This window comes from Phyllostomus hastatus, unplaced genomic scaffold (genome assembly GCF_019186645.2).
Source record: "Phyllostomus hastatus isolate PE091 unplaced genomic scaffold, TTU_PhHast_1.1 phas_contig_34, whole genome shotgun sequence".
Taxonomy (NCBI): domain Eukaryota; kingdom Metazoa; phylum Chordata; class Mammalia; order Chiroptera; family Phyllostomidae; genus Phyllostomus; species Phyllostomus hastatus.
The window spans coordinates 50,906,315-50,928,708 of NW_025333857.1; the positions used below are offsets into that span (position 1 = coordinate 50,906,315).

At 39.0% G+C, this 22,394-nt stretch overlaps 2 protein-coding genes across 5 annotated transcripts in view; one reads left to right on the top strand and one right to left on the bottom strand.

The window, feature by feature from the left end:
- Nucleotides 1-4,351, bottom strand: part of ERP44 (endoplasmic reticulum protein 44) — a 63,971-nt gene extending 59,620 nt beyond the window's left edge. For both annotated transcript variants that reach the window (XM_045840635.1, XM_045840634.1), the window contains exon 1: nt 4,098-4,351. Coding sequence is in view for 1 of the 2 variants with exons in the window: in XM_045840634.1 (XP_045696590.1) it covers nt 4,098-4,154 (57 nt within the window). In the remaining variant the exon portion in view is untranslated. The remainder of the gene's footprint in view (nt 1-4,097) is intronic.
- A 168-nt stretch (nt 4,352-4,519) lies between these two features.
- INVS (inversin) overlaps nt 4,520-22,394 on the top strand; it is a 145,631-nt gene continuing 127,756 nt past the window's right edge. For 2 of the 3 annotated variants that reach the window (XM_045840099.1, XM_045840098.1), the window contains exons 1-2: nt 4,521-4,732; nt 7,965-8,094. In XM_045840099.1, the coding sequence (XP_045696055.1) occupies nt 7,989-8,094 (106 nt within the window). In that variant the 5' untranslated portion in view covers nt 4,521-4,732; nt 7,965-7,988. Of the gene's footprint in view, nt 4,733-7,964; nt 8,095-22,394 lie in introns of all 3 variants that reach the window. The other variant, XM_045840097.1, reaches the window with a different exon arrangement.

Consider the following 22,394-nt stretch of genomic DNA (forward strand, 5'->3'; position numbering starts at 1 on the left):
AATTCTGACAACTGTCCATGTCAGCAAGCCAGCCAGCAAGCCTTCTTAGAAAAGCAAAGCCAAAAAAACCCCCTCCGAAAACAGGTATTCATGTTAAAGATTTATTAAGCTACTGAACCTTTTTTATTCATTCCATTCAGGAGCAAAAATTAATACATCAATTTAACCCTTCATGGTCTACTCTCATCTTTCTTCAAGAAGACTTTTCTGGTTCTCCCATCAAGAAGTACATACGTAATGCCTCTTTCAAACATCTACAGCTGTCCTTCTTTTTAATGGCTATGTTGTGAGAGTGCAGATTCTGACTCAGTAGGCCTCGAGTGGGGACGCTGGAGGTAGCTCCCAGGTGACCCCCAGGTGATGCCTAGGCTCACAACCACACTTCTGAGTGGCAAGATGTTTAACCCACTTGTACAAATACCTTAGAGCATCTATCACTTTCCTTTTGGAATTCTAATTATTTACATACATATCTTCTCTCCCTCCACCAAATTATAAATTTCTTGGAAGTATGATATGAATCTCAAATATTTTTTCTCTTTAATAGCAGATAGCAAACAGGCATCCAAGTAACCGGAGGAAAGGAAAGAAGAATACCAATAAAATGAGGTTCCTATGGACATGGACAACAGGTGGTCACTGCAGGGGAGAGGGGAGTATAAGGGGACTAAAGGGTAATGGGAAAAATATACAATAAAAAAACACAAAATAATAATAAAATAAAAAGTAAAGTTCCTGTAGCCTGGGTCACAGTTCATCTCTACGGAATGAAAGGTAGGCTAAAAATCAATAACTGCTGTGAAAAGTCCAACTGTTTCCAACCACTGACTTGGTTAGATGGAACAGAGCACAGCGACCATCAGCACCGGGAAAGCTGTGGTCAAAGCGTGGTCTTCTCCACACCGAATGGGTGACAGGGTGAGGGGGCACAGGTCTGCAACCTGCTGAAAGGCTTGAAGATGTTTTCCAGGAAATAACCAATCAAATAATGAGTCTGTTAATTAGGGAGTTAGAGGAATATCCTTTTTGAAAAACAAGATAGACTACACAAAGAATCACCGAATCTTCGAATCCAATGTGCTTACAAAAAATTTAGTTAGGTGGTTTATCCTAGGTTACAGTGCTCAGTACATGGAAGACTTGGAGCTTGTGCATAGAAGCCCTGACATTCAGTCCAGCATTCTTTGCTCTGTGCTGCCTCTTGAATGTACACTAAATGAATAGGCAAAGTAATAACACTTTGCATTGTTCTTAAATTGTAGCTTATGAGTATACCTATTCTGCATTACTGGAGGAAGTAAAAGTAAACATTTTTAAGGGACAAATAACATGAACACTTACAACATTACATATGTACAGAGAAATAGAAATGGTTAATAAATATAAAATATTTAACTTTGGTTGTAATAAAAGAATGTAAATTTAAATCAGATACCATTTTGGTCTACTAAATTGGCACATATTACAAAAACAATCACACATTGGTACAACTTTCCAGTACAGCAATTTGGTACAATGTGCCAGAAATACTAAAAAACAGACATACCGTAGGATCCAAGAAATATAATTCTAGAAAAGTTACCTGAGGATATATTTGGAGATTTGCAGTAAATATAATATGTGTATCTTCTGTACACTTTTTGATAATTTTGTATTTATGCCCAGGGAAAAAATGATCACAATGAATTTTTTAGGCATAGAGTGATATTCCAAAATGCCTTTGAGATCAGGGAAAACTACTTGCCTATAAAAGTTTAGAATTATATGTTTCAGCTATTATCAACGCCCCTATGTCTGGATAGATCTAGTTCTTTAGGACTAAGGTATAGTTTGCCTGAAAACAATTATTGTAGTAAGAGAATATATGGCTTTTTAGAACAAGACACTTAAGAATAAATGATGACCCTGAATATTCAATGGCTGCACATGGGAGGGAATATACAAGTCTAGAGGGAAAGTGAAGGATGAGGAAGAAAATATACTGGGGAAGATAAAGAATGTATTTTCAGACAGGAAAGATACTGAGTCAGCAAGTTCCATCCCTAGGACAGAACTACCAGTTAGGTAAATAACTCAAATTAGATTAGGCAGATGTTTTGTAAGTATTTGCTAACTGGCATATATTATTAAAATTACTTTGGTAAATACTGTGATCAAATTGAATCTAGCATATCTGGATTATTTAACCTTTCCTTGGGCTTTATTTTTCTAGCCCGTAAATCTTTACAGGTATCTCTAAAGTGTTTTTAAGTTTCTATTCCTCTACCTTTGCTTAGATAAATATACAAAATGCTAACTAGATTTTAGAATTACCAGGAAAAAAATTCCTTCTTTTTTATCATTAACTGGATTTGTAGTTTTCTATAAAAAGTATGAGTTATTTCAAAATAAATTCTTTCTCCTTCTTAAACTTAGCTCTGTAATCAAACATACCATTCCAAAAAAAGCACACCCAATGTAATTTTCCTACTCAGTGTCAACTATTCTTTCCACTGTTTTAAGATTCCCTTTGCATTTCCCCCCCAGTAACCTGAAAGTAATTTCTGGCAGACAACTCCTATTTCAGGCCATTTTGTTGATACAGAAAAGAACATTATCCAGTGTCCTTAAAGAGACAGTGATCTCTAATAACAATGAGTATTAATCCAGTACTTCCAGAAGGAAAAGAGAACCATAGTGTATAATGAAACTACCAAAAACTAACTGCATACTGAATATTTACCTATATACCAAAGTCATTCATTGCTGTATATGAGTGGCAGTAAGATACTTCCTCATTTATTACCATGTCTACATAAAACTTTTAGTTCTCAAAAAATACTTTAACATCCCCTTTAGTTTTTTTTATAGTGTTTTTTCCTCTGATCATTCAAGTACTTACAGTTTTTGTATGTGACTTGCAAATCACAGAGGGATGAGAGGAGGGAGAAGTGGGAGGAGAGAGACAGACAGAGAGAGTGAAACTAGTTTAAATACAATATTAAAATTTTTATTTACTGTGGTGGAATAAGTACTGTAAATCAAGTGACCTGATTCCAGTCCCATTTCTGCTGATAACCAGCTATATATGACTTCCTTTGAGTCACTTAATCATGTTTCTTACATTGTAAAGAAAGTGATTTTGACTTAATGTCCATTTTAAATTTGGCTTTTAAAAAATCTACAATTAAAGTTTATTCAAACATTGTATTATAATAACAGCTCAGTTACATATATGTCATTTTTTCCTATATGGAGTTAGTTCTTCACTTTTGTCTCATCTTGGCCTGCAGCCTCGATTACTTAGGTTGCACATTCAAGATGCACTTTGGAGGAAAATGTAGTGATGAAAGATTCTTTCATAAGATGGGATGGAGCTGACCAGGTGAGGGAGTTAAGGAATGAATGCATATGTACGCAAAAAAAAAAAATGTGATTATTCTCAAATCAAGAGCACTGAAGAAGAACTCTGCTTAAATTTGGGGGAGACGGCTGTAACAAAAATTGAGGGAGGCCTTGAACTGAGACTTTCAGGTAGTAACAGACTCCACCTTTATACCTTCAGTGGACACCAAACTAGTCTCCAGTTCCGGGTTCCCAACCAATCATATCAAGCCACAACAGAGGGATCTGCCAACCCGGGCACCGTTTCAGGACTCCAGAGTGAGATTCCACGACCCCAGCACCTGCCGGCCTCACACAGTTTCCAAAAGGAGGTGATGAAAAGGAACAGTAGTAGGTCTATCCCCGTAGGTCTATCCCCGGTCTTATTCGATTCAAGCTACTAGCAGGTCCAGGAGCCCTCTAGACCGAAACTACCTCCAAACTTCAGGGACAGGGGGAGCGCCTCGCTGTGACCCTCCCACGTATCCTTTCTCCAGGGCCAATTCTCCTATTTACAGGTCCCAAGCTCCAACCGTGGTTTCTCAGGCCTCGGGAATCCCGGGAGTGGAAAGGGGACAGACGGATGCCAAGAGTGAAGGCAGCGGGGGAGGGTGCACTCCTCACCACCGGAGAAAAAGATAAAGCAGGACAGGGACAGCTGTGTTCCCCCTCGGCGACGGCGGGAGGCCGTCTCTGAGTCTGTCGAAGGCTCTGTCATTCCTTCACTCACTCACCAGGAGCAGCAGGGAGCATCTCAGGTCGGGTAAGGATAGGAAGACGACAGGATTCATGATAACGCTGAGATCCGCGGCAGGGACAGGCGTTGGCTGCTGGGAATGGGTAGGGTTGGACTGGGTTAGGAAAGGGCTGGGCTCCGGGAGCCGGCGACAGCGGAGGATCCTCCCGGCAGCTACACCCCGTCCTCTCGACCCGGAGCTCCAGCGGCGAACACCCGGGACAACTTCCAGAGAGGCCTCTCAACCCTCACTTCCGGGTCCTGCCCACCTCGGAGCACATTGGGAAATGTAGTCCTGCACCTCTCTAACTGAGCTCGTCATTAGGCATTCAGAACTCCTTTCCCATCAGGCTCTCGGCCCACGTCCACCGAGTTCTCTGCACGCGAGGCCCTGTGGGATAAAAAGGGCAAAGAACGGGTGTACCCCTGTATTTCGGAGGAATAGGAACTACAATTCCCAGAGGACTGTGCGACCCAGAGTCTCCGGCGGCCCTCTAAGGGGCTCAGTCAGTTTCAGCGAGTTGGGGTCTGCCCCAGCCGGATGTAGTGTACTGCACTGGCGGGATGGGCGGCCCAGTGGGGGTCGTGCCTCCTGGAGCCGCCCCTGGGACGTGAGTCCTGGAGGAGGCAAGGGTGAGTAGGAGGGTTCCTGGCTGGGGAAGCTCCAATCGATCTGCACTGCCTTGGCCCCTGCCTCAGACTCCAGGGCTTGTGGCCTGAGCTGTGGTCTGAGCCTTCTTCATTGGTCTCCCCGCCTGCTGCCTTTTCTTTCTGCGCTAATCCCTGCATCATGAAACCGGAGCCTCTTCTCGGGGCCCAGGATGAATAAGTAAATGACTTATCCCTAATTGTTTCTGTGGGCTCGTATAAGGAGTACATATGAGATAGGATGGGAAAGCACGTTGTAAACTGAAACGTTCCAGTGCTAAAGTGATTGCTGGTAGTGCATGAATCACTGCCCATCTGACAATTAGTGAATTCCTTCGCCAAGCTGTTGAGGCTCAGTTACCTCTCCGAGCTCAAATACAAACACCCAGCCGGGTGATTGTCACTTGCCCCAAATGGAAGCCAAACAAACAATCACTACTAAGTATCAGGGAGGCATTCTGCGTTTTTGGATTCTCCCTAAGCCCTGCCTTTGCCCCAGCTTTCCTGCTACTTGGAGTGTCCTTAACCCCTTCTCTATATGGAATTTCATCTCAAATAGCAGTCTCTAAGAACCTCCCAAGCAACCAGCCCTTTCGTCCAAATCAGACTTACTCTTCCTTGCTTGTGACTGACTACAGCACCACTAGTTTTGTACAGTTATAATTATTACACCATTTATTACACTGGCTTGTTTTATAGTTAGTAATGATGATGAGACCTTTGCATTTTATAGCACTTTATAATTAACAAAGTGGTTTTGATTTTCACCTATAATTATTATTACAAAAAAACAATAGTGCTAACAAATACATTTGAGAAAAAAAAAGAAAGAAAGAAAGGAACTAGGAATCTCTTTCCCAGCTGACAAAACCAAGAACTTTTAGTTATGTTTCTGGTCTCCTAGTCCAGTTCTCTAACTGCTATACCACTGATCTCTCTCTCTAACAAAGGAGATGGAAATGGGGGGTTTAAAGAGAATAGATACTCACAAGTATAAACTCATTACTCCAAGAAATTAAACTTTGATCCTGCTCATGCTCTGGACTTAGCACCCAGACTGACTTTCACTCCGCAAACATCCACTGAACAGCAGCTATCTATCTGTTGGTGAAATAGATATATATATATAAATATAGGTAAATGAGATTAATTTTTAGTGTATTTTCAAAGAATACAAAGAATTTGGGGGCGGGGTGATTCTCACGGGCCTCAAACTCTGATCACTCAGAACCTAAAATGATATGTATCTGAGTTAAGAACAATATCTAGCACATAGCTGGTACTTAACTTGTCGAATGAATCAGCAAGGGCTACCTTTTCCATTTTTGTATTTTACAGAAAGTCAGCTGAGGTAGCCAAAGGGCACACTGCTTGTTATTAATGGAACAGGGCCCCAGTGCAATTATTCATCTGCAGTGTTTCTACCTCCATCCCTGTTTTGTAGCTTCTTTCAAGTCACTTCAGTATAAGCCTGCATATGACAGTGGATTTTCTTACATGATAGATGTGCTAAGACATGACAGAAATGTCTCACAATGCCCATGTAAAAGAAGGACATGAAGAGCTGACCTTTACCAAAATTAAGAAAACACTTTCACTGTAAGGCAGAATTGGAACTGCATATGTTTCTCAGTGACAACACGAGTACTAGCTCATCAGCAGTGATAAATTTATCTTTACAAAACTCCCGGATTCTCAGGAGTCATAGAGATTGGAGTCACGCTTCTTGGTGAAATCAGAAGAGGGCCTTGTCTATCTTTCCAACAGCTATAGCCGATCAACAGCTGCTCTCTTCAAATAGCTGTGTGTGCTCCAGTTTGCCATGATCCCCATGATTTCCTGTGTTTCTTACACTTTTTAACTCGCTGCTCCTTATAGGCATTCAATTTTGTTAGAACATGTTATGTTCAGGAAGGAAGTTTAAGTTCATTGATGCAACTACTCTTTCCTTCCCATCAGGTACTTGAATTTTTGCTGCATTTCTGATGTAATCCAGTTTCTGCTTAAGCACTCACTATTTTCCTATGCATAGAGTGCCTTTCTAGACAGTTCTAACAACCATATCAGATTACCAGTCAGAATAAAACTTTTTAAAATGAAGTATGGTGGTGAATCCCACTGATGTGGTGTTCCAAGTAAGGTCCTAAGGTCAGGATCTCAAGCAGTGTATATTTCCCTGGTAAACACAAGGAGACAGCAAATAAAAATTCTGCCTTTGCTCTTCATGAAAGAAAGAACTAAGTGCTTTTTTTCCCCATTACTTGGAATACTTATTGCCAGTCCCTTCTTGCCAGTCCCTTTCTTTTGAGAAATCAGCTGATAGTCTTATGAGGACTCCTTTGTAGGTAACTCTTTGCTTTTTCTCTTGCTGCTTTTTTAAAAAAGGGGTTTTATTTATATTTGGAAAAAGGGAGGGAGAAAGTAAGAAACAGCAATGTGTGGTTGCACCTCACACACCACCAACTGAGAACCTGGCCTGCAACCCAGGCACATGCCCTGACTAGGAATCAAACCAGCAACCAGCAATCCTTTGGTTTGTAGGCTGGTGCTTAGTCCACTGAGCCACACCAGCCAAGGCAGATCTGCCTGAACCATTAGTTTACATCATACTTATTTTGTGGCTTGGTCATTACCTTTTTTTTTTCAATTTATTTATTTATTTTTAGAGAGCAAGGGAGGGAGAAAAAGAAGGAGAGAAACATCAATGCGCGGTTGCCTCTCATGCACCCTGAACTGGGGACCTGGCCCACAACCCAGGCATGTGCCCTGACCGGGAACCAGCAAACCTTTGGTTCATAGGCTGGCACTCAATCCACTGAGCCACACAAGCCAGGGCAATTACTTTTATTCTCAATATCAATTCTAATCTTTAGGATCATGTAGAATCAAATTATTTATATTAACTTAAGAAATCAAATGTGGTTTTGGGGCCCTGTGCCTAATGTTAAATATCAAGTCTACCCCCATTTTTTCCCCTCGATAGTCCCTGGGAAGGGTCTTGGGAGCATCTAACCCCTTCATTTTAAAGATGAGCAACTTATACAAAGGATCACCTAATTTGCCACATTATGGTAATTCTAAGGTTAGGACTGCAGGTTTTCTGAATCCTAGCCACATATTCTAGTAAACCATATTTATAACATACTCAATTATGACAGATGAGACAGGTTTCAGAAGTGTTTCCTGTGTGTGCTCATGACTGAAATCATTGTTTCAGGTTGCTTCAGTTGTTGGGAAGACTATGAACAGATCAGAGAACTTGCTCTTCACTGGCTCCTCATTAGCATCCCAAGTTCATGCTGCTGCTATTAATGGAGATAAGAGCGCTCTTCACAGGCTCATCATAGGTAAGCAGTCCCTGTAACTACAGAAACTTTAAAGATAACTTTTTGTCCTAAGGAAGTTTGTTAAACTTAGTTTTAATTTGCACTGTATTATACATTTTAGTCGAATTATGTTAATTATTATTTACATTTTGTTCCAAAACTTGAACAAGAAATAAAGTAAGTCCTGAGACTTAAAAATATGGATTAGAATTAGGGGAAAAGTACTTGAAAAATAACTGTATTTGACATTGAATTTGGATATGTACCTAAGGTGCTGAGATAATTCATCTTTGTAATAACAGATCTAAAATGAGATAGTAAATAATGATCTTTAATATTTAATATATACCAAAAGTACTCACATTTACAAATAATTTAAATTATAGTGATTTAAAATTGATTCAGTATTCCCCCGTCATTGATTCAGTTGGTGGACATCGATTCAGTGCCCTAGCTAGCATGCATACGGAGATAGGTCCAAAACAGAAGTTCTAGACAGAGAACCAGGCAAATAGGAGAGACAGTGTTAGAAGACCAGAGGAGTAGGAATTTTTCAGAGTTGTAAAACCCACAAATTCATCTGTTCATAAGTCACTAGTCTTATGACTAATTAATTAGTCTTCCTAAATAAAATAAAAATATATATTATTTGTGATCAGTTTACACATCATGATTGACAGCTTGGGTCTTTAAAATATCCACACCCCTTGAACTTCACACCTATTCTTCCAGACTTCCTTTGCGCCTGCCTTTCTGGTTTCTCCAGGAACTTCTACCCACGCGCTCTAATCTCTGGCTAGGCTTTCTGTTCCCCAGTACGCCATGAATTTTGTCTTACTTTTCTCTACGCATCTGTTTCCTCTCTTTTCTACCTTCTCTCCCCTTACCTTCCCCTCTACTAAATAAGCTTCTACTTATCTTTAAAGACAATTTTTTTTTACCACATTCTGTGAAGATGTATTTTTTCTATTAGGAATGTTATCACCTGATAGCTCAGCTTCCTACATTCACAGTTACTCTCTGGAACTTGACGTCTTCAATGCCTTTGAATCATTTATTAAAACATTCCACCATTCAGCTCACTAATGAGAACAATAGTTTTTCTCCTTTTTTTTTAAGTTTTTCAAAATTTTTTCATTTTTTTTCCCTCTTACCGTTTAGTTCCCTTTTATTCCCTCCACCCCCGCAGTCACCATACTGGTCTCCATGGCCATGAGTCCTCTTTCCTTTTTGCTTCATCCTTCCACCTCCTACCCTCCCTGACCCCTGAGCTGTCATCCTGCTCTCCACAAGTCTGTCCCTATTTTGCTTTTTAGTTCAGTCTATTGATTAGATTCCACATATCAGTGAAATCATATGGCATGTGTCTTTCTCTGACTGGCTTATTTCACTCAGCATAATGTTCTCCAGGCCCATCCATGCTGTGACAAAGGATGAACTTTCCATCTTTTTTATGGCCAAGATCTCGTCCATTGTGTAAATGCCCTGTAGTTGTTGTATCCACTTATCTACTAATGGACACTTGGGCTGTTTCCATATCTTGGCAATTGTAATTAACACTGCAATGAACATAGGGGTTCTTATGTTCTTTCAAATTAGCATTTTGGGTTCCTTCAGGTACACTCTCATGTTCCCAGAAGAGGGATCTCTGGGTCAAAAGGCAGATTCATTTTTCATTTTTTGAGGTATCTCCACACTGCTTTCCATAGTGACTGCACCAAGCTGCATTCCCACCAACAGTGCAAAAGGGTTCCCCTTTCTCCACATCCTCGCCAGCACATGTTGTTTGTTGATTTATTGATGATAGACATTCTGATGGGTATAAGATAATCCTTGTGGTTTTAATTGGCATTTCTCTGATGAGTAGAAAACAGTAGTTTTTCAAGGTCCCTGAGTCTTCCACAGTCTATTACCTTTCCCAGATTCAACTCTCAGTCTCCTTCTCTCTGTACCTTCCCCCGTTTTTAGTCCTGATGCCACGGTCTATTATTAAAATCCTTCTCTTGGAAAAATTATCTTTTCTCCTCACCTTCTCTTGCATCTGGCTGTTGCAGTCCCAGCTCTGGGTGGACCTAAACCATCTACCTCTGCCAAGCCCTGAACAATTTAACCTTCCTGGAAGGTTGGGAACACCCTATACATTCATGATTACTCACCTCAAATAGTCACCAAACACTTTCTGCCCATAACACCACATTGGTCCATAACGAGACTCTCATACCTTCTCGTTCCGTCAAACCTCAGACTGCCATTTCCCCCTCCCTCCATGCTCACCTTGTGCTTTGTGCTTCCTGCAGAAAACAAAGACCTTAAGTAGGAACTCCCCCACCTCTCAGCAAGGTGTTTACAAATCAGCCTACACCTGCCTGCCTTTCCTTCTCTCTTTCTGCTGAAACAGAGCAAATATCCCTTTCTGTCCAAGGTCCGCTCTTCCACACATGCTGTGTATTCTCTTTCTTCCTGTCTTCTCAGGGACCTAGCTCCATTTTTAAAAAATCTGATTACTATATCTTCAACCTTTTCTTCTACTCTAATTCTTACTGTCAATATTCAAACACATTCTTTTGTCTCCATTATTTAGAAATCCCTTCTCTGTTCCTTCATTCCCCCTCCAGGTATTGCCATGTCTCTCAACTTCCCTTCATAGCTGTATCAGCGCACAGGCTAAACTGCTATAACAGTGACTTAAATAAGATAGAAGTGTATTTCATTCTCGTAATAGTGCAAAGGTAATTGGGAAGTTTAGGATGGTACACATTTCTGCTTCACAGAATCATCCAGGGATGCTGTTAGGGCTTGTCTCTGCCGTTCTCAGCACGTGGCCTCCACCTCTGGGTCAAAAGCAGCTCCATTGTAGTCACAGCCCAGTCATGCAGGACATAGACTGGATTTAGGCACAGAGCCATAGTTAGGACAAAAAAGGCCAAAAGAAAAGTCCTTCCCTGCGTGGCATCATCCCAAACCTCAGGGTGTTCAATATGTGAAAATACAAGTCAGAGAACAGATATGGGGGCAATTATCACTCCCTCCCCACACCAGGCTTCTGGAGCTGTCTGTACCTGTTGTCCGCACTGCTTTACCAGTCTTTTATGAAAGAAAGAAACATACTTTCTTATTTTGAAATAATACACGAGAAGCAGTACGTAAGACTTACATGTACAATTTAACAAATAAATATAAAGCAAACATCCATGTAACCACTCAAGAGACAGAGCATTGGTCCCCCAGAAGCTCCTGATACATCCTTCCCTCCCCTTTGGAGTAATGGGCAGTCTTGACTTTTGTGGTAATAATTACATTGTAGCTTTACCACCTAGATAAAGGTCTTAAAAACTTCAGTTCTATAGTGCCTTTTTGAAATTTTTGCTAAACATCCATGTTTACTTGTACTGAAAATTGTGTATATAGTTTTGTTATTCACTGGCTGAAAACTCTTTAATTGCTTCCCATCCTATTTGGAATAAAATTTAATGTATACCTGTATCTTTTCCCCTCTCCAACCTCACCTTTTAGCACTCTCTTACTAAAGGAACTTGCTTTGTTTCCACTCCTTAATCCTGCCAAGCCCTTTCCATCTCAGGACTTCCGCTTGCATTACTGTCCTTCCACTCTGTCTAAGACTTAGTCATCTGTCAGATCCCAGCACTCAAGTCACTGCAGAGTGGCCTGCTCCAACCATCCAGTCTCAGAGAATTTCTTCATTGTGTTCTCTCATGGAACTCAGTAGTTTTCTTTCATAAAACCTGTCTCAGATCGTGACTGTATATTTACATGTATAACTATGTCCCTCCTCTATAAGCTAGTAGCGTCCATGAGTATTGACAGTGTCTGTTTAATTCATTGCTGCATCTGCAAAATTCAGCACAGTACTTGGCGCATGGTAGGCACATGAGAAGTATTTGTTAAAGGAGTGAATAAATGTTACAATCATTTTCTTATGTATCTTACCTTCTAAGAAGTCTATAATCATCTTGAGGGCTGGGAGTAAATGTGCACTGGGTTGAATTGAATTGAATGAATTGAGAGGCAAGTTAAGACTAAATTCCAAAGGGGGAAAAAATTAAGTCAGAATACCTAAGAGAAAATACCTTATAAAATGAATCCTTTATTACTTTAATGAAAAGTATACTTTTGAAAGGAAACAGAATATGTATTATGTTGTAAATTAAAAATACTTAATAGAGGCTGTAACACTTTATTATGTGTTACATAATAAAACTTGAAATAATTCCTATAATTTTATATCCTGAAAGGGAAAAAATCCAACAAAAAAAAGCAGAAAAAAACAATGATGTGAAACTACTATAAAGCTGATAAATTTATTTATTAATTGGTTCCCTATATTTTCTATTATCTTGTCTCATCACTGACTTTGAGCTGTAACACAGTTCATCTTTAAGAATTCTACCATTGTGTCTTCTGTGCAAAATCACTTTGCTCTATGTCATTTCCCAATATTTGTATTTTCGTACTAAAATAATAACTGTTTCTCAGGATGACATCTGGGGTGGGGAGAGGTTAGAGGGTGGAGGGATTGAGCAAAAAGGAAAAGGGACTCATGGACACGGACAACAGTGTGGTGATTGCAGGGGGCAGAGGGTATAAGGGGACTAAATGGTAATGGGGAAAAATACAATCAAGAGTAAATAAAAAAAAGAAAATAATAACTATTTTATCTTAAGCTTCAGTGTATCTTACATAATATTCTTTCATGTAGCATATTTCATTTTTCTAAACTAGTAACGTAGTACTACAGATGAATTATGTTTTTCTTGAGTCTTTGCTCACCAACTGTTCAGTGAATTCATTCACTTTAGCATTTTCTATTTCCCCTTCTCTGTTTCCATGGAGAAATATGTCAGTGATGTGTTTGCTTCCATAGAAACAGATGAGCATCTCTTTCTACATACACAGCTAATTAAATTGAACACTTTCTGTGCTGCCCAGTATCCTGAAGGAGTATTGAAGAGCCTTTCCCTGAGTGAGACATCATTTTAGTAGCAATTTTTCGTGTTTAACCTAATACAATAGATTAATGTTTTAACATAACTCATTACATCCTGGATTCAGATGAATTAGAGCTCTATCCTGGGCCCTAAAAGCATAAACATATGTAGTAATATCCTTATATGCTATGGTTATCATTTATAGATATGTAGCTTTCTTCTCTTGACATCAAACTGAAATAATTTGAATGAATACCAGAGAGAGAGTTGATAACGATATTTAGTAGATTTAATCTAATACTGTACAATGTAGTATAGTGGAAAGGATATGGATTTTTGAGTCAGACAAACCTGAGTTTTGAGTTCTGGCTTTGTCATTTATTAGTTGTATTACCTTGGCTGAGCCACTCAATCTTTTCGAACGTAGGTCTCCTCATCTGTAAACTGTAGATTATAATACACTGCTCATGTGAGAATTAAATGAGCAATGACTGTAACACATCTGGGGCGACTCTATTACGGTAGTGTGTATTTGAAGGTTTCCAAGAGAGTAGATCTTAAAAGTCCTCATCATACTTGAACAACAATTAAAATAAAATTTTAAAAAAAGTCCTCATCACAGGAAAAAATGATTGTAACTAAGTGTGGTGATACAACAAAGAATAATGTACAAATTGACATATACATAGAGAGAGAGTTGTTTTTCACAAACACAGAAAAACTATGTTTGTGAAAAACAAACGAAATCATGTGTAAATGTGCACAGCGGGTGCAGTTGATGTTGTCATTGTTGCTGACAGGGTTTGGGGTGGGTGGCAGTGGCTGAGTGACCGGCGGCACCGCTCTGACTCTGCCACAGTGTTCTCCCCCATCCAAGTTCGGAGCGACTGTGTCTCTCAGAATCATTTTCTCTCTTTGTTTTTGACGTCTCCCTTACACAGGAGTTAGCTGTGGCAAGGAGGCTTATTAAGTGGTAGAGTAGTGGCATTTTTCAGGATATTCCTTCCTTTACCTCAACCCTGACCCTAAATGTTTTATAAATGCTTCCTTAATACCTATGTATATGTCAATATATTCACATGTATATGCATCCATACTAATAACAGTGATAAAATTAGGCAGCATTTATAAATGAATGTTATACGTGCCAGGCATGGTATTAAGTGTTTTGCAGCTTACTAACTCATTTAATAGCAAAGCACTACAAAGAGCTTCGGGTACTAGTATTACCCCTCTTTCATATGTGAGGAAACTGAGGCTTAGAGAGATTAAGTAACTTCTCTAAGAAATAGCAGAACTAAGGCTGAAGCCTGAAAGTCTAATTCTAAAACGCGTGTTTTCAAATACTAAACAATGAGCTAATACTGTATTCCTGAAGACACATGCACATTCAGATGTATGAATGCATGGGGAATGAGACAAGAAAGAAACCCGTCAGGTCTAAACCTGACTGATGAAGTTAATGGTTATCTGGATTGGATTTTTCTTGCCTTTTTTTTTTTTTTTTTTGAGCTACAGACCCTTTTGGCAATCTGGTAAAGCTTATGGCCCTTCTCAGAACTATGCTTTTAAGAGTTTAAATATAATATATAGGAATCCAAAGAAAATCAGTTATATTGAAATATAGTTATCAAAGTATTTTTAAATTATGATATAGCAATATGTCTATAATCACTTTTTAACCATTAAATAGCAAGATCTAGAGGCAGATCTAACAACTATGAACATTTCAAAATAGCCATAAGTGTAAATGATATATTAAGATACCACAACAATTACAATGAAGTAATATGTAAAAATATTTTATAAAATCTCAAGTGTCTTCAAAATATATGTTATTCTCATTTTCTATTTTAAGACACTGAAATTTAGAAGTTAAGAAATTTAGTTGTAGAGCTTACAACTGCCAAGTTGAGAGTCAAACCAAATCTTTTGACTATGAACCCTATCTTCCTTCCACTGTGCCTGTGTTGCCTTCATAACAATAAGCAGATACTTTTTAAGTGACCACAGTTGCCTTCCCATGATTATGACAGTACAAAGATGTGACATAAGAAATGAGTAAGAGCAGATGGAGTGCATCTTTGATGCCACACAAAGGTGACATTTCGGAACAAACAAATAAGACGTCAGTAAAGAATGCTGGGTTTACTTGTGTTGGGGAGTATGGCACCATAGTTGTTGTGTAGACTGGAACAACTGTCATTACAAGTGACAGTCATTTCCTCTGACTGTTAGAGTTGGAGCTCTGGTGTCTGCACATAAGAGTCCATTAACCATACAGACTCCTCTGCTCCAACCAGCCTTAAAATAACTGAGCACAGTAGAGCGGTGGCTTTCCCGTCATGGTTCCAGCCCACTTTCTGAGCTGTGCTCCAGCTGAGCACATGCAGAATGCCAGCCCCAGTTAAGCAAGCACCAATTGGCCATGGATTAGAGGCTGGCTCTACAGTTGCCAGAATAATTAAAACAGTACAGCACACTAGCCAGCTGCTTTCTATATTAGCTGCCCCTGAAGGAAATGCACATTTACTGGTAAGTGACTGCCACCTAGTACATATTAGTTTACATCAAAACCCCTGCATTTGTGCAACATGTTACAGTTATCAAACACTTCCAAACAAATCATTTCACTGAGACATCAAAATACGCGATTGTGTGGGCAGGGCAGGTATTAGCTGAATCTTATTACTGAGGAAACTAAGAAAGGTGGTAGGGTAGGTAGATAAAGGCCCAGGCCTCTCTTAGCCAAGAAGCTCAGAGCCTGATGGGATCCTCATCACTCAGAATCAGACAGGATGGAAGTGAGGCTGAGTGCTGTTCTTTTTTCTTCTTTTTTTAAATTTAATCTTTTTTTTTTTCCTAATCATGAATATGGGATACATGCCTTCAATTTCCTCAAATACACAAATGTTTGCTTATTGGCACGACACATAGAATGATTGACGTAACCCAAATCTTTTCTGTTGGGAAGTGTAAATAACCAGTTACACAGAAACAAAGTATGCCAGGGACTGAAGAGAAGGTTGAAGTTTCCTGTGTATTACAGCAGACTTGAGAAGAGCATAGCAATTGGCCTAAAATGCTATGTCTTAGGTGGTAGAGTTAACTATTAACCCCATGGTGCTGCCTTCACTTTGGCCTTGAGAAGCTTAATCAGTTAGGATTATCCCAGTATGTAATGATTGCCTCCATCTCTCAACATCTGTACATGTGACCCCAGTTCCCGAATCTTCTCCCTTACTAAAGTGTCCAAGGAGGAATCGCACACACTTCAGGGGAAAATTACACTGTGAAGTGCCGCCATCTTGCTAATACTAGGTACTGCTAATTGCGTAACATTAACAAATAAGATGCTGGTAGAGAGAGTTGTTTAGTCATGAAAAACAACCAGACACTAGCCTTATTGTTGCATATTTTCTGTGAGCATCATTTGAACTCCAGGAGGGCTTAATCAATAAAAGGAATACACTCTACCTATAATACATTTTAGTTTTGGAAACAATTTTGGGTTCAAATGAGTCCTTATCTATAAATGCAGTGGTAAATGCAGTGACAGAATCTCTGGAGTCCTCTGGGTTTTGTATGGAGATCCTTATGGACAAAATAACACCTAGCAGTTTTACCTCTCGGAAGACTTGCGCACGGGGGCTCCTAATAGCACATATGTTGAATCAAATGAAAACTTGCCGTATGTCTCAAAACCAAGATGTTGAAAAAGAACACTTGTCTCCTCCAGGAAGAAGTCTGAATATATTTGTAAAGCTCTTTTAGATTTCAAGAACCATGGCCTTTCTTGCTTTATTACCAGTTTACACAGAAACATGGATTAGCAAAGTGAGTTATCTGAAAAGCTACAAAGCTACTTCTGGGTTCCAATATATCCGAGATTGAAATATATATTGAAATATTTAGAAGTAAAACAGTAGCTTGATTACAGACACAAAACAATTCAGACAGAAATGTGACACCTCTTTCTTCATCTAATATTTCTATTTCCCCAAAGAAAATATTTTATTCGGTCAGTTTTCTTCCCCCATTAGCAGAGTTCTTAGTCTTCCTAAAACAAGCCAAAACACCTTAAAAGTAACTGGCCTTTCTACACATCCCTACCAACACTTGTTTGTTGCTTTATTGATGCTAGCCATTCTGACAGGTAGGAGGTGATAATCTCCTTGTGGTTTTGATTTGCATTTCTCTGCTTATTAGTGAAGTTTAGCAACTTTTCTTATGTCAGTTGGCCATCTTTATGTCTTCCTTGGAGAAGTGTTTATTCAGGTCTCTTGTCCAATTTTTAATTGGGTGATTTGTTTTTCTGGTGTTGAGTTGTCTGAATTCTATATAAATTTTGGATATTAACCCCTTATCTGATGTATCATTGGCAAATATTGTATCTTCTCCCATTTAGTAGGTTGTCTTTTCATTTTGTTGAGTTTCCCTTGATGTGCAAAAGCTTTTTGTAAAGTACATGATTGTCTAACCACTATGCTGTGTATCTGAAACTAATATAGAATACTATTGAATGTAAACTGTAATTGAAAAGTGAAAGAAATTAGGGTGAAATTGTCATTGCCTCGTCTGAAATATTATAACTGGCTTCCCTTATTTTCAACTCTTATGAAATTGCCCTCAGCTCGTATATGAATACCTGGTCAGTACCTGTGATGAAAGGAGCAAAAATTTTTCACTTAAAGTTAATGGCAGGAGCCATGTATCTTTCGTTGTTTTTCTTGTCAAGTAAAGTTTATTGAGCTGTATGTAACATGGCAAATATTGTAAACCTGACCTTGTAATGTACAGTTATTTAACTTTAACAAATGTATAGTCACGTAATCTCCATCACCATCAAGATACAGAGCAATTCCATCACCCCCCCAAGTTCACATCTCAGCCCCTGGTGACCAACCACTTCTCTGTCTTCTGTCCCTGCAGTTTTACGTATTCCAGAATGCCGTGTAAGTGAATCATATAATATGTAACCTTTGAGACTTAGTTTTTAACTTGATGCATTTGAGATTTTTTTCCCGTGTTCTTGAGTGGATCAGTAGTAGCTCATTTGTTTTCATTGTTCAGCAGTATTCTATTGTGTGGATATACTAGAGTTTATTTTGTCATTCTTCAAGAACATTTGAGACATTTCTAGTTTTTAGCAATTGCAAATGGAGCTTCCATAAACATCCACATACAGGTTTTTTTATGAAAATAAGTTTTCATGCTTCTGTCTGCCCTGTGTAAACACCTAGAAGAGAGATTATTGGGTCATGTTATAATGCAATAATAACTAACTTAATAAGAAACTGACAGTTTTCCTTAGTGGCTGAACCATTTTGTATTCCTACCAGTGATGTGTGAGATTTCTAGTTGTTCTACATCCTCACCAGCATTTGGTATTATCAGGTTTCTTTTGATGTTGTTTTTTCCATTCTGATAAATGTTGTAATGTCATCACATTGTGGTTTGAATTTGTATTTCCCTGTATATTATGACATGGAACATTTTTTTCTTATGTCTATTTGGGGAAAAGTCTATTCAGACGTTTTGCCCATCTCTCATTACATTATCTGTCTCTTTATTGTTCACTTCTAAGAATTTCTTATTCTGGATAGAAGGTTTTATTGGAGATATGTTTTTGCAAGTATTTTCTCCCTATTTGTGGCTTATCCTTTAGTTTTCTTAATAATGTCTTCCAAAGAGTTTTTTAATTTAGATGAAATCCAATTTATCAATTTTTAATGGATTGTTCCTTGGTATTGTATCTAAGAACTCTTTGCCTAACCCAAGATCACATAGGTTTTTTCACTTTCATTTGCTTCTAAAACTTTTATGTAGTTATAGAGGTTTTTCATTTAAATTTATGATTGATGTTGACATAATGTTTGTACATGGTGAAACATTTAAGCTAAGAGTTTTGGGTTTGTTTCTTTTTTGTTTTTGCACATAAATATCCATTTTTCCAGCACCATTTATTTAATGGACTATTCATTGGTTTGCCTTTGCACTTTTGTCAAAAAACAGTTGATCATATCTACTGCTGTATTCTCAGTTCTATCTTTTTTATAGTGAGCTTTTTTATTTTTTATTATGTTTTTTCCATTACCATTTATCCTCCCTATAGCCCGCCTGCCTCCCTCCAGTCCCGCAATCACCACACCCTTGTCCATGTCCATGAGTCCTTTTTCCTTTTTGCTCCATCCTTCCACCCCTAAACCACCTCTCCCCCATAGCTGTCATCCTGCTCTATCTTACTGATTCGTGTGTCTGTTTTTTTGCCATTTCATTTACATTGTGATCTTTTTTATTATTTATAGCATTCCCTTATTTTCCTTTTAATGTCTGCAGGCTCCTTAGTGATGTCCCACTTTCGTTCTTGATATCAGAAATTTCTCTGTGCTCTGTTTTTAATGATCAATTTGATCAGAGATTTACTAATTTTATTGGTATTTTCTAAGGACCAACTTTTAGCTGTGTTGGTTTTTCTCTAGCATTTTTCTGATTTTAATATCATTGATCTCCACTCTTATCTTTTTTAATATAGTTTATTGATTATGCTATTACAGTTATCCCATTTTCCCCCTTCACTCCCCACCACCCTGTGCACCCTCTCCCACCCACATTCCCCCCCTTTAGTTCATGTCCATGTGTCATACTTACAAGTTTTTAGCTTCTACCTTTCCCATACTATTCTTACACTCCCCCTGTCTATTTTCTACCTACCATCTATGCTACTTATTCTCTGTACCTTTTCCCCCTCTCTCCTCTTCCCATTCCCCTGTTGCTAACCCTCCATGTAATCTCCATTTCTGTGGTTCTGTTCCTGTTCTAGTTGTTTGCTTAGCTTGTTTTTGTTTCAGGTGTGGTTGTTAATAATTGTGAGTTTGCTGTATTTTACTGTACATGTTTTTTATCTTTTTCTTAGATAAGTCCCATTAACATTTCATATAATAAAGGGTTGGTGATGATGAACTCCTTTAACTTGACCTTATCTGAGAAGCACTTTATCTGCCCTTCCATTCTAAATAAAAGCTTTGCTGGGTAGAGCAATCTTGGATGTAGGTCCTTGCCTTTCATGACTTGGAATACTTCTTTCCAGCCCCTTCTTGCCTATAAGGTCTCTTTTGAGAAATCAGCTGACAGTCTGATGGGAACTCCTTTGTAGGTAACTGTCTCCTTCTCTCTTGCTGCTTTTAAGATTCTCTCCTTATCTTTAATCTTGGCTAATGTAATTATGATGTGCCTTGGTGTGTTCCTCCTTGGGTCCAACTTCTTTGGGACTCTCTGAGTTTCCTGGACTTCCTAGAAGTCTATTTCCTTTGCCAGAATGGGGAAGTTCTCCTTTATTATTTGTTCAAATAAGTTTTCCACTTGTTCTTCCTCTTCTCCTTCTGGTACCCCTATAATTCAGATGTTGGAATGTTTAAAGGTGTCCTGGAGGTTCCTAAGCCTCTCATTTTTTGAATTTTTGTTTCTTCTTTTCTGTTTGTTTTTTTCTTTCTTCCTTCTGGTCCACATTGTTGATTAGAGTCCCAGCTTCCTTCCCATCACTATTGGTTCCCTGTACATTGTCCTTTATTTCACTTAGCATAGCCTTCATTTGTTCATCTAATTTGCAACCAAATTCAACCAATTCTGTGAGCATCCTGATCACCAGTGCTTTGAACTGTGCATTTGATAGGTTGGCTATCTGTCCGTCGTTTAGTTGTATTATTTGTGGAGCTTTACTCTGTTCTTTCATTTGGACCTTTTTTTTTTTTGTCTTAATGTGCCTGTTATGTATCAGGCAGAGGGGAGGAGCCTTAGGTATTCTCCAGGGCGGGGCAACCCAGTCGCTGGGTTGTGATGCAGTATGTGGGGGAGGGGTCTGAGAGGGAACAATGGCGCTTGCTCCGCTCTCTGCCAGATTTTAGCCCCTTCCGCTGCTTCCCCGCAAGCAAACTGGGCCTTTCTGTTGCTGATTCCCGAGGGGTGGGCTTATGTACATTCTAGGACCCTGTGGGTCTCTCCAACAAACTCCCCTGTGAGGCTGGGAGTCTCTCCTGGCACCTCAACCCCCACAGGTGTTTTCAATCAGTGTTTTGAGGCTTTATTTCCCCACGCTGGAGCCCTGGGTTGCACAGTCCATCTTGCTCCCAGTTTCACTCCTGGTTTCACTCCTGTAAACCAGGAGTTTCGCTCCTGGTTTATCTCTGCACAAATGTGGGACCTCCTGGCCTGCCAGCCACCTTGTGCGCCAAGCCCCTCCACAATCTGCTGCCTTGCTGCAAGTCCTCTCCACCCGGCCTTCCGACCACACCCCTCCTATCAGTCTGGATGAATGTTTCTTCTTTAACTCCTTGGTTGTCGGGCTTCCATACAGTTCAACTTTCTGTCAGTACTGGTTGTTTTTTGTTTCTCAATTTTTGTTGTCCTTATTTTGGTTGTTCAAGGAGTCACAAATGTGTCTACCTACGCCTCCATCTTGGCCAGAAGTCTCATTGATCTCTGCTCTTATTATGTACTTCCTCTGCTTCTTTGGGTTAAATTTGTGTGTGTGTGTGTGTGTGTGTGTGTGTGTGTGTGTGTGTGTGTGTATCAAGGTAGAGGCATAGGACATTGATACTTGTATTGATATTCTAATACAAGTATTCAATGCTGTGTATTACCTTCTAAGGTCTCCACTTGTGTAGGGCAGGAACCTTACAACCGTATTTTTATTTCCCATTATTCAATTTTTTTTTAATTTCCCTTGAGATTTTATCTTTAACCCATGGATTATCTATGTGTTAATTCCCAAATATTCACTGATTTCTCACTATCATTCTGTTATTGATTTCTAGTTTAATTACATTATTGTCAGAGAACATACTTTGTATGATTTCATCTCTTTAAATCTGTTAATGTTTATTTTATGACCTAATATATGGTCTCTTTTGGAGAATATTCCATGGGTGTTTTGAAAGACTGTCTGTCTGGCTATCATTGGGTGACATGTTCAGTAAATATCAGTTATATTCTGCTGCTTTGTGGTAGTGTTCAGTTCTTTATCCTTGCTGATTTTCATTCAGTGTTTCAAGCAATTATTAAGAGAGGGGCATTGAAGTTACCAACTCTAATTATGAGCTTTTCAAGTTTTCTTTCAATTCTATCAGTTTTTGCTGCCTATATTTTGCAGGCTGTAGTTTAGCACACACACATTAGGATTGTTATGTATTCTTGATGAATTGACCCTTTTATCATTCTATAATGTTTTTATCTGTCTCTGCTGATTGTCTCTTCTCTGGTCTACTTTATCAGATATTAGCATAATCACTCCAGCTTTCTTTTGATTAGTGTTTGTTTACATAATATATTTGCTTAATCTTTTGCTTTTAACCTACTTATATCATTATATTTCAGGTG